Here is a 12308-nt window from a genome sequence, read left to right as displayed (position 1 = left end):
ACTATACCTTATGAATTTATGCTTTTCTAGTGTGCTGTCTTCTTTAAAGGAAACATAAACAAGAAAATACACAGGCTATTTTTATAAAGAACTGGTTCCCCAAGTCTCATGAGTATTAGTAAACAAATGTAAGTAAATTAGGATTTTGGCACCCTTTTTAAGTTTATTACACACACAAATATAATAAGAACTATAAAGGAAGGTTCCCTCCATTCTTATGTACACACTGATTGTTGGTGGTCTGTGTAGATCCAGGCTTTTAGTGGCCTTTTCCATGCATCTCTGCAAAAAGCTGACACTATGGGAATTTAATATTCTGGGATATATTTGTCACTTTCGGTGTCTGGATAGTGCATTCATTTTCTCTTTCTCTCTGTCTCTCTCAAAAGTGAAAATTTAAATTGAAAGGTAGCATAGAAGGGAGGGGCTTGATGCATGCCTTTCTGTTTTTACCTTTCACGTGCTCATGAGCCATCTATGTTTGAAAAAAAAAAAAAAAGAAAAAAAGATGCTTAGCCTCCTAGGACAACCCCCTGGGTATTATATAATATATTTACAACTAGACATGGTTCACAATATTCTTGCCTGTGACTGGAAAATATTATTCACACAACTATAGTCAGGAGGTTTTTTTGGGTTTTGTGTTTCTGTATTCTGAATGGGGCAGTGTTTCTAGAGTTTAATCAGATTTAGAATGAACGTGGTAGAAATTTAGCATTTGGTACCTGCTTCTTATAAGTAATGGACCTTGAGATGCTTGGTCAATGCAGCAGGCAGACTAAATTGGCTCTCCTTCCTCAGGTTTATGCTCCTTCAGCAAGCACTGCCGACTACAATAGGGACTCGCCAGGCTACCCTTCCTCGAAACCAGCAGCCAGCACTTTCCCTAGCTCCTTCTTCATGCAAGGTAAGATGCTGCCTCTTCTAGGGGTAAACCGCTGGACAGAGTCTTCCTGGGTCTTTTCATGTCATATATGGGACAAAAGACTGCTGAACTGATACCCAAGAAATGGAACATTAGGCAAATGTAAAATATTGGAGGTCATGCTCTTCTTAGGAACTGAATTCTTTCAAAATAAATTAACTAATTACAACTTTACTTTTTGTAAATTCAAGCCCCTTGAGCTGTAATGAGTTCAGATTAGACTGGTATGCTCCAGTAAGAACTGAGGCTTCCTCAGGGATGGTCCTCTATGACCGATCATTTCAACATCATCTTCACCATCCCCAAGAAGAGGTTGTATGTATGTTTAGAAGTGTTTGGGTTCAATGTGTATTTTGAGCATCCTGGATTTAGCCAGCTGGGAAAAAATTGTCCTTATGTGTAACCTTATATAAAATTTTCAGCAGCTAATTAATTTATAGGTACAAACAAGAAGACCATTTAAGGTGAAGTGACCTATCTAAAGACTGGAATATGATTTCATTACACAACAGAAGCTCTATCCCAATACGCTAATTGATTTAGCGTAAAAGACCCAGCTTTTTTCCTGGACAAAGGTAGAAAATTACAGCCTCCTGGTGGATCAAGTGTATTTATTCTTGTAATTGTCCAGTGTATTTAATTAAGTGCACATGGATGTGTGTCCCATGCGCTTATAGACTTGCCACTGGTAGCACAGCCCATTCTGCTGCATGAAAAAGCCCAAGATAGTTGAAATGACAACAACTGCTTGTAAGAATGGACCGTCCGGAGGATGCAGCTCCATCCCTGATATACCTGTGACACTTATTGTCACTTATTGACACTTATTGTCACAATGTGATTATCTTGTTACCAAGTTAACACTCTGAAATTTAGATATGGAGTTTACCAAGAACCCCTGTATGAGAACTTAACTCTTTTTTCCTGGGTGTAAAACCTTGTTTGAGTGTGCCTTGGCAAAGTGCCATGGAATTTCCTTCTTCGGGCTCCTCTAGGAAGGGCCTTGTCAGGGAAGGAGAGTGCCCTCCGGCCAGTGAGTGCCAGGGGAGCAACCTGGTGTCTCGCTTAGATTACAGTGGACACACTCAAAATCATTCTGATTAAAAGGGATTTATTTTCTTTCCCTTCTGAGTATTAGCTCTTTTAGGTTGTTAGTTCACATGTGAAATTCCATGGAAAATCTATAAAATTGAATCGAATGGGTCCCTCAGGAATAGAGAGAATTTGTTCCACACATCCTGGAGCTCATGTTCACAGGGATCCTTTATCTTTGTGACCTGTCCTAGGTGTAACTCTCAAAGGGACACAGCAGAGTATGTCACTTGAGTGTGTTCTGTGCCATGACAAAAGGCTTATCTGCTTCAGCTATAAATAGCAGCCACTTTGGCACCAGCTTCCCCTCTTTTGTGACCAGTCGGAGAAACTGTGTTACCAGTACTTACAGAGATTGTCAACTCAAGGATTCATCACTCGAAGCAGACTGAGAAAATTAACAGAAGGATAGATTTCTTCTGTCTGCCTACAAGAAGGTGGCTTGCTTATATTGTGCACACTGCAGGGGAGATCAGGTAGATTAAAACAATAGGCTCTTCTCCGTAGCAGACCATGCAAAATGTGGGGAACAGATTTGTTTTTCTGCACACGAATACCCAAAAAGCAAAAAAAAAAAAAAATTTGAGTTGACATTTATGATGAGCACAATTAATTTGCACACGTCTAATTCTATTCTTTCAAAACAACATTATGCCAAGATCATGAGATGTGATAAATATTAATTTACTGTGAAAAGCATAATTTATGTAAAATATGTATTTTTATAAATCTGCATTGAGTAGAGTGTTCTGTGTTAACAAATCCTAAATGTATTTCCATATAGTGCATCATGTTGTCAGAATGTTTCAGGAAACTCCTGTTCAATGATACATAGTCTCAATTTATTTGTCATATATGCTGTCTATCTGAAGTGTTACTGGTCTTGAACTTCATTTTTGAATTTAAGATGACATCTAGGGCCGGCCCCGTGGCTTAGTGGTTAAGTGCGCGCGCTCCGCTGCTGGCGGCCCGGGTTCGGATCCCGGGCGCGCACTGACGCACCACTTCTCCGGCCACGTTGAGGCCGCGTCCCACATACAGCAACTAGAAGGATGTGCAGCTATGACATACTGTCTACTGGGGCTTTGGGAGAAAAAAAATAAATTAATTAATTCACACTCTTTAAAAAAAAAAAAAAAGATGACATCTAAACTTCCATAATCTCGGGGCTAAATCTAAAGTACGTGAATAATCACTTTGAAAGTCCCATGTTTTCACGTTATGATCGCAGAAACACCACATCATGATCCCATTTGACAGTGACTTTCTTCAGTGAGGGGTCTGTGGTGCCCTGAGAATTTAGGTCTTGAGGAAGCAAGCAGTTTAAGTGAAAGATATTCAGACTGTCAGGAACATATTTTAAGCTCACTACTATGTAACCTCTTATTTTTTAACTTTAATTTCCATTTTCTAGTTAAAATTCTTAAGTTGTCAAAACCACAGACATGATTTTGCTGATATAGTTTTAAATAAATCTACAGATTATTCTTCCCTGTCTTGAAACTGTTCCAGTTTTCTGAATTCTAACCTCTGGATGTAAAAACTCAGTGAAAAAAAGCTTTGTGAAATATAGTGCCAGATTTAACTTGCCTATTGCCTAAATTTTCAGAAGGCCTTTATCAAATAAAATGTCTGATGAAAATAATCTTAGTTTCACAAAAGCAGTACCTGCCATACAGTTAACACCTAGCTGATGGCCTGGTATATATCTGGCACTCAGTAATTTTTGTTACACTATTGAAAGAAGGAAAAATTGAATAAATTCAGCAGTAACATAGATTCTCCCCCTGCCCCTACACCTTAATTTGAGAAACCCAAACCAAACAATAGCAGTCTATAATAATAACCCCTAGGCCAGTAGGCCCAGAGAATGAAAAAAAATCTGTAGGAATGTTTTTAAAGGTTAACTTGATAATAAAAGATACTTCATATAATTTCCATATAATTTTTTTTAATTTTATTTATTTTTTCCCCCAAAGCCACAGTAGATAGCTGCATGTCATAACTGCACATCCTTCTAGTTGCTGTATGTGGGACGTGGCCTCAGCATGGCTGGAGAAGCGGTGTGTCAGTGCGCGCCCGGGATCCGAACCCCGGGCCACCAGCTGCAGAGCGCGCGCACGTAACCGCTAAGCCACGGGGCCGGCCCTCCATATAATTTTAAACCTCTTTTTAACTTTAACTCTTTAACTCTTTTAACTTTATAAATGGTTTTATAAAATCCAGAGGTTCTCAAAATTGGCTATAGCATAATATCCAGCTTATAGATATGTGTGTGTACTCTTTGAATTCCTGCTGAAGGCTTAAAATAGCTATATAACTGTAAACCAAAAAATAAAAATTAAAAAAGAAAACAAAAACTGAGAGATATATATTTGAAACTCCTTTTTCTACATCCCATAGTGTAATTCCAACTTTAATTCTATTTACTGTATATGTTACAAAAATGAAATCCAATCTTTTAAATCTAAGATGTCCTTTGTCATTATTACTTATTTATTTATATGCTTTTAAAACTTGTAAACTTGTCAACTCTGTAATGTCTCAAATATTTTATTTTCACCCAAAAATTTAGGAACACTTTAACTTTTTAGTTAGTTCTCATAGAAAAAGAGGTCAGGGGACTTCTAAAATATGTTTCTCTTTTAGCATTAGTTACCTTGATGACTTGACATAATTCTATGTAGAAATGTGTTCTGTTGTTATTTTACAGTTGGGATTTTTACTAAGAACACTTTAACCATGTTAAATATTTATATTTGTTTGGCAATATAGAGCCACTTGGGAAAAAAATAATGATGACTGCTTTCTGATGTAATTGGCTAACCAACACAAAGATGAATACACAACAGGCAGTCATTTTCAAGTATATGAAAAAACCCTATTCTATAAGGCAAGGCTGAATGCCTCAGAAAAGTCATGGTTTTTTTTTGTCCTTTACAGATGGCCATCACAGCAGTGACCCTTGGAGCTCCTCCAGTGGGATGAATCAGCCTGGCTACGGAGGAATGTTGGGCAATTCTTCTCATATTCCACAGTCTAGCAGCTACTGCAGCCTGCATCCACACGAACGTTTGGTAAGGCAGATTTACTTGGTAATGGGAAGAACACAGCTATTTTATTAAATCTCATCCTTCGTCTTTCCGTGCATGTACACAAGGGTTCTGTAACGAATGTACAAATGGTACACACTCATTATTCTTACAGTTGTATTGTTTCTGTGATCAAAGACATAACTAAATCAGATCACCTTTGTAAGCCCTTCCAGATTCTTTTCGTCATTGTTCTTCTGTTTACTGTGTTTTGTTCTGTGCTTTCTTTATCGCAATGTCCGCGTCCTTTGGTACATAAATACACACTGTATTTGAGTTGCAGAATTTCAGCTATGGTAGTTCCTTGTTATTTTTTTTTTGCTGTCTGTAGTTGTGAAGGATATCCTGCAGGGGGCAGAGTGACATGACAGCGAGTAGACTTTGAGGGTAGGTGATGTGTGTCACCCATGGGCATTTCCATTTCTCCTTGAGTGGCTCCTGTCGCTGGTGCAGCTTTGAATTGGTGTGCCACACGCGAAGAAAGGAGCTCATTTTTCTGCAGTCCCATCAGTAACAGCAACCATGGGGTTTCTCTGTAGATCAGATTCCCAATTTTCAGTATTTTAGCTTTAATTGCACACCCCCTGCAATATCCCATTGATACTCTCTTTTGCCTCCCTCCAGCTGAAAACTGCTGGGCTGTAGAATGTTATCTTTCTTTCAATTATTGAAGTTTCCACTCTGCCCATCACCTATGCTCATCCATCCTAGATTGGCTCTTTATCCTGGAGGAAGCAACTCATCTGGTGTTTTTCTAGCCTTAGAAACTACCACAGCCCAGAATCCGCTTAAGTCTGTTGTTAAATGGAGGAAAGAGTACTTCTAGATCATGAGTTAGGTTTGGCATGCAAATAAGGTGGGACTGAGTCCCTTGTGCAATAAAATATCTTAAAAAATGTCTGAACCTCTAATCCTGCAAATGCAAAAAGGTAGGACAAATCCGGTGATCCTTAGTGGTACTTACATCACTACTCTTCGTCTTGCAATTTGTCCCTTTTTCTTCTCCTAATACTCAGATTTTTGTTTCTTTCTCTGTTCTGATGTAGGAAATTGTGCTTTCTGGATTTCTGTGGTCTTTCCTCTCTTTTGCTCAACCACCAGAGATATAGAAGAGGTGACTTATCTCCTATTCTGACAACCTAAAACCTTCCAGAAGTTAAGATTTCTGATATCCTTGAAAAAACCTATTTTGTTAGTTCTAGTGACACAGACACTGTGTGGTCATCAATTAGCTTATCCGGTTAATGAGAGACAAATGATAGAGATGGAATTGGCCTTTTTATATCATCTCTCAAGTTTGAATGTGTAAATCACAAAATTTCTCAAGTTTCAGCACTTATTTAGTAAACAGATGAATTTCTTTCAAATTTCCTCCTCTCCCACCTCCTACTTGGAGGTATTAGATTGAAAGCTTAGAGAAATATCAACTATTATCATACTAGAATTTCTTCTTGGCTAACATTTTTATTTCTCCATCATCATTTTCCACTTTTCTAAGGAACTCATGATCAAAACTACATGTGTCCTATGAGCAAGGAAAGTTTTGATTACAAATAAAAGATTTGGGCACTATACTAATATGTTGGAATTTCAGTCCTTTTAAGAGTTGTCTATTTCACATTTACTTTTCTTCCCTCCTATATTTATTTCCTTCTTTTCCTATCATGCTCTAGAATTTTGATCTAAGTGGGTTGATTTTATTCCAGTCAAGTTCACTTCATGGGGGAGGTATCTTTAAAATGTGCTGAAATGCACAAAAATGTAATTTTAAAAAGGAAACCCAGTACAGTCCTTTTAGAAAAAGTTTTGTTGAACCAAAACAATATTATCAACAATGAAAAAAGATCATTTTGAAGGAGTAACCCAATAGATTGTATCAAATGCTATATTTGTAATGTCATTTATCCATCACAAAACACAAGGTTTTCATTCTTAACTTGATCAGTTAGCAGATCTTAGTGATTAGGGGTTTTGTTTTAAAAAAGGGTAAATGAATTAGGTCTCTGGTAATGTATCCTGATGAATTTTCTCACTGATAGAGAAGCTGTTGAATTATTATATCTAGTAATCATTGTAATTTCATATTTAACCATTCGAAAATCTCTAACTGAAGTGACTTTTAAAAATCTGACACTGGTTAAGAATAATTTGAGTATACAGTAGGCAATTAGTGTCCTTTCACTTGAAAATAATGATACTTCCTTACAATTTCATCCATAGCTTTTGACCAGTCCCATACTGAACAAAGGAATAGTTTGACAAAAAGAAGAGAGCTTTCCTTGGATTATTTTGGGTATAATGTAGTCAAATTAGTATTGTCTCTAATGGTGAAACATTTTAGAAACATTATTGCCTTCATCACTTTATATTATATTATAATAGAATGTGTAATTATTATAGAGCTGAAAATCTACAGATTTCAGTAGCAACTGTCAAGTCGCTGGTTTTGATTCTTTAAATCTCCTTTACAGTTTCAGCCCCTACAACACAATCCCACAGCTAGTCACTATGATGTCACACATACACATACAGAATCACTCAGAGGAATGGAGTTTGTGGTTAAGCTTTGGAATGGGTTGTTGCAGAAGATTTAAGTTTGGAATGACTTGGCAGAGTTCTTTTTAAAAATAGGATAGAGTCCTTGCTGTCTGGCATGGTTTAGGCGTGGTCTTTCCACCACAGAATGAAATAATCCCAGGAGTCTGGAATTTTAATATAAGGGAAGTTCTATTGTCTTTTATTTTTTGTAACATAAACCCTTACCCCAGTGATTCTCAACTAGGGCAATTTTGCCCCTCAGGGAACCCTTGGTAATGTCTGGAGACATACTGGGATGTTACAGCTGGGGGGTAGGTGCTGCTGGATTCTAGTGTGCAGAGGCCAGGGATGCTGGTAAACATATTATAATGCAAAGGAGAGCCCCTGCCTCCCCAGCAAAGAATAACTTGCCTATTGCCTAAATTTTCAAAAGGCCTTTATCGAATAAAATGTCTGATGAAAATAATCTTAGTTTCACAAAAGCAGTACCTGCCATACAGTTAACACCTAGCTGATGGCCTGGTATATATCTGGCACTCAATAATTTTTGTTACACTATTGAAAGAAGGAAAAATTGAATAAATTCAGCAGTAACATAGATTCTCCCCCCGCCTTACACCTTAATTTGAGAAACCCAAACCAAACAATAGCAGTCTATAATAATAACCCCTAGGCCAGTAGGCCCAGAGAATGAAAAAAAATCTGTAGGAATATTTTTAAAGGTTGACTTGATAATAAAAGATACTTCATATAATTTCCATATAATTTTAAACCTCTTTTTAACTTTAAGTCTTTTAACTTTTTAACTTTATAAATGGTTTTATAAAATCCATAGGTTCTGAAAATTGGCTATAGCATAACATCCACCTTATGGATATGTGTGTGTACTCTTTGAATTCCTGCTGAAGGCTTAAAATAGCTATATAACTGTATACCAAAAAATAAAAATTAAAAAAGAAAACAAAAACTGAGAGATATATATTTGAAACTCCTTTTTCTACATCCCATAGTGTAATTCCAACTTTAATTCTATTTACTGTATATGTTACAAAAATGAAATCCAATCTTTTAAATCTAAGATGTCCTTTGTCATTATTACTTATTTATTTATATGCTTTTAAAACTTGTAAACTTGTCAACTCTGTAATGTCTCAAATATTTTATTTTCACCCAAAAATTTAGGAACACTTTAACTTTTTAGTTAGTTCTCATAGAAAAAGAGGTCAGGGGACTTCTAAAAAATGTTTCTCCTTTAGCATTAGTTACCTTGATGACTTGACATAATTCTATGTAGAAATGTGTTCTGTTGTTATTTTACAGTTGGAATTTTTACTAAGAACACTTTAACCATGTTAAATATTTATATTTGTTTGGCAATATAGAGCCACTTGGGAAAAAAGAGCAATAGTGCCGAGGTTGTGAAACCCCGCCTTAGCCCAAAGCTTGATTTTATTCTTAGTATGTGCTGCCAATTATTATATTTTCTAATCTTTGAATTATCAGCCCATAGGTTAATAAAAACATGACTAATGGAAACGTTTCTAACACTTACTCTGTCAATAGACTTCAAATACACTATAATTGGGTATCATAAGTAAAAATAAATAAACAAATAGTGGGCGTGTAAAGCCATAACACGTATCATACTTCCCCTTTCCCTTCCCTTTGTAGCAAGCAGGGCAGACAGTATTAATAGCTGGAGTGAGAGAGACTACAGGGACTTCTTATAGTTGATCTCTAAATATGCTACAAGAGACATTATTCACATATCACTAATATTCTCTGTCGTGTATTTATTATGTCTTTGAATGACAGTAGTTTACAAGATTCTTTTCCTCGTAAAATAATCTAGTTCTAAATCTCATTAATTTCTTTCAGCACCTAATTTTCTATGAGTCTCTAAAAATAACTGACTTATGTGGATTGCGTTGGTTTCCCCATTAAAATTATGGGGAAGAACTTTTCTTTTTATTCTCTGAACTCAGTATTAACTCTTTGTCAGATTTTGAATTACTGCCCATTTTAAACCAAGTTTAAAAGGGTCTAAAAATTCTCCCTGATGCGATCATCTTTTTCCTCTCATCCTGTGATTATTATAGTTATTTAAATACTTTTCAAAATTATTTCCCTCTGTTTTGATTTTTACATACTTGGGACTGATTTATAAGGTTTCTCTTCTTCAGAAACTCGGCATGGAATAGGACTGTGTAGAAATGAAGTCAAACCATCTCTCTTTTTTTTTATTCCTCTTTTTCCATATTCTGTTTCTTTTTCTCCATATTATTATGGTCTTTAGCTGTCGAGCAGAAATAGCTCTTCTAAGTCTGGTGTTCCATGGCTTATCCAGTCTTTCAGGTCAGCTGTGCTATGTCATGGGCCCACTGTACCATTCTTTAGAGAAAATTTTGTGGACTACTTGGAGTATTCTGTAAGAGGCAAGTAGAAATGAGTTTAACAGGTGGCCTGAGGAATTTTTTGGTCAAGCAAAGAAGTCCATGAAATTTACAAGTTTGAAAGGCATTCTTGGGAACTTGGAAAGGTTTAAGGGCATCATCTTAACTTTTTCACTGAAGTTGACTTTTCAGTTGGACTATTTGGGCTGTGCAGAGGTAATATTTTCAAAGACATCCACCATGTCATTAGCAGACCTAGCTCTGAAATGTAGATTCATTTTCTGAACTGTTTAGTTCTCACTCAAATAAGTAGTATTTCTATCCACTATTTATTAAATCCTAACTGATAACCAGTTGTTCTCTGAGTATATGGGATAATTATGTGTTCAGCACCCAACCACAAGTTGTGGGATGCAGAGATATGAGCTCTATTTCCTCCCCTTAAAGAGTTTACATTATAAGTGGAAATGCACTTGAAAGAGAAAGCAGTGAAAGGCAGCGTATAATTAAGTGTTGAATGGCATGGTACAGAATGTAAGTGCGATAGGGATTCAGAGAGAATAGATGGTGGAAAAGTTGGAAGTAGTAAGGAATCCTCAAGGAAGAGGTAGAACTCGAAGATGAGCCTCACAAAATAAATAGGGAAATCCCGAGACGGGGTGGGGTTCACTCCTTGTGAATAAATGCCTGCACTTTAAGCACCCCTGACTTTAGCATCATATTCAATCTCTAATTTTAACGGAATCTCCAATAATCATATAATAAAGATCCATAGCCCATTAATATATTACATATAAAGACAAAATATATTTTGACTTAAATATTTTTGCTTTACATGTCTGTAACAAACATGTAAAGAGATGTTTTTTACATGCCTATGAGAATAACTTTTTAAGCTACTTTTTATCTTGAAAAGGAAAATAGCTCTACGTGTTTTTACAAATGACTGTCCCTGTTGGTGATCTGCTCATTCCCAAGCAGATGGATGGGTAGCGACTAATTTGCCACCTTACAGGCACTGTGATATGCCCCAAGAAAAGCAGCTGATTTGGGCAACTAGTATAATAATTGAACTCAAAGCCAAACCTTAAACCAAATGTTCCTGTGTAGATGGTGTTTTTTTTTCATAGTTAGCTATATGGTGGATTGCTAATGGAGAGGTCATATAAGGAAAGAAATCAAGTAAGTCATTCTCAGTTCATTTGTTCCAATTTAATTCAATATAGTCATTAATTTAAGGCTTTACATATTGATGCTTTAGAGAGATATTTAATCATTAGTGCTTTTTGTATTTTTCATTTACCATTTTGTTCTTGCTAGAGTTCAGAAAAATGATCCAACTTGGCAGGAAGAAGATTTGACTGGTTACTCTTTTCCATTTAGTATCCAGAAGTTCAGGATGAAGTATAATGTAAACCCTCTGGGTCATCATGTTGTTTTATTCGTTATATCGTGGAATCTCTCTTACTTGATTGATAGGCCATACAAAAAATAATAGTAGAGATAGTCTTTTGTGTTGCTGACTTCTCGAGGACACTCTTAAGCAGTAATTTTTCAATTTAAACATTGTGATCATTTCTCAGTGTCCTACATTGCCTTTATATTCCTCTACAGGTGATGCAAACCCAAACTATCTGTGTCTTGTATTTTATTATGTGAAAAACGAAAGCTGTCAGATCTAAGCAAGGTGTATTCATGGATATTTTGAAATTCTAAGGGCTGTCTCCATTGCAAAAAGGAGAGTTCTGAAAGAAGTATTAGAAAACTTACCCACTAAATATTTTGTGGTTGAATATGGCCTCCTTTTTCTGCTTCTTGCTACAGAGCTATCCATCACACTCCTCAGCAGACATCAATTCCAGTCTTCCTCCGATGTCCACTTTCCACCGTAGTGGTACAAATCATTACAGCACCTCTTCCTGTACGCCTCCTGCCAACGGGACAGACAGTATAATGGGTGAGTCATGGAAATGCGGATTCTGATGCTGACAGTCAATGTCAGGGTTTAATAATAAGGGACCTCTTTTTTCCCCTCATAATTGAACAGCAATTGGGCAATGAATATTTGTCACATAACTGAATGAACAAACAAATGAACCAAACAGAAAGGGTCGTTGGCTTGACCATAATCACTTTTTTTTTTTTTTTTTTTTTTGTGAGGAGATCAGCCCTGTGCTAACATCCGCCAATCCTCCTCTTTTTTTTTTGCTGAGGAAGACGGCCCTGGGCTAACATCTGTGCCCATCTTCCTCCACTTTATATGGGACG

General features: G+C 36.5%; 1 protein-coding gene across 15 annotated transcripts in view; it reads left to right on the top strand.

Annotated features, from left to right (window-relative positions):
- TCF4 (transcription factor 4) overlaps positions 1-12308 on the top strand; it is a 352006-nt gene that overhangs the window by 294446 nt on the left and 45252 nt on the right. For all 15 annotated transcript variants that reach the window (XM_004422560.3, XM_014781432.2, XM_087439265.1 and 12 more), the window contains 3 exons: positions 802-907; positions 4961-5094; positions 11865-11997. In XM_004422560.3, the coding sequence (XP_004422617.1) occupies positions 802-907; positions 4961-5094; positions 11865-11997 (373 nt within the window). The remainder of the gene's footprint in view (positions 1-801; positions 908-4960; positions 5095-11864; positions 11998-12308) is intronic.

This window comes from Ceratotherium simum, chromosome 14, assembly GCF_057802395.1.
Source record: "Ceratotherium simum simum isolate JZ-2026a chromosome 14, ASM5780239v1, whole genome shotgun sequence".
Lineage (NCBI taxonomy): Eukaryota > Metazoa > Chordata > Mammalia > Perissodactyla > Rhinocerotidae > Ceratotherium > Ceratotherium simum.
This window is presented reverse-complemented; position numbering and strand designations above follow the sequence as displayed.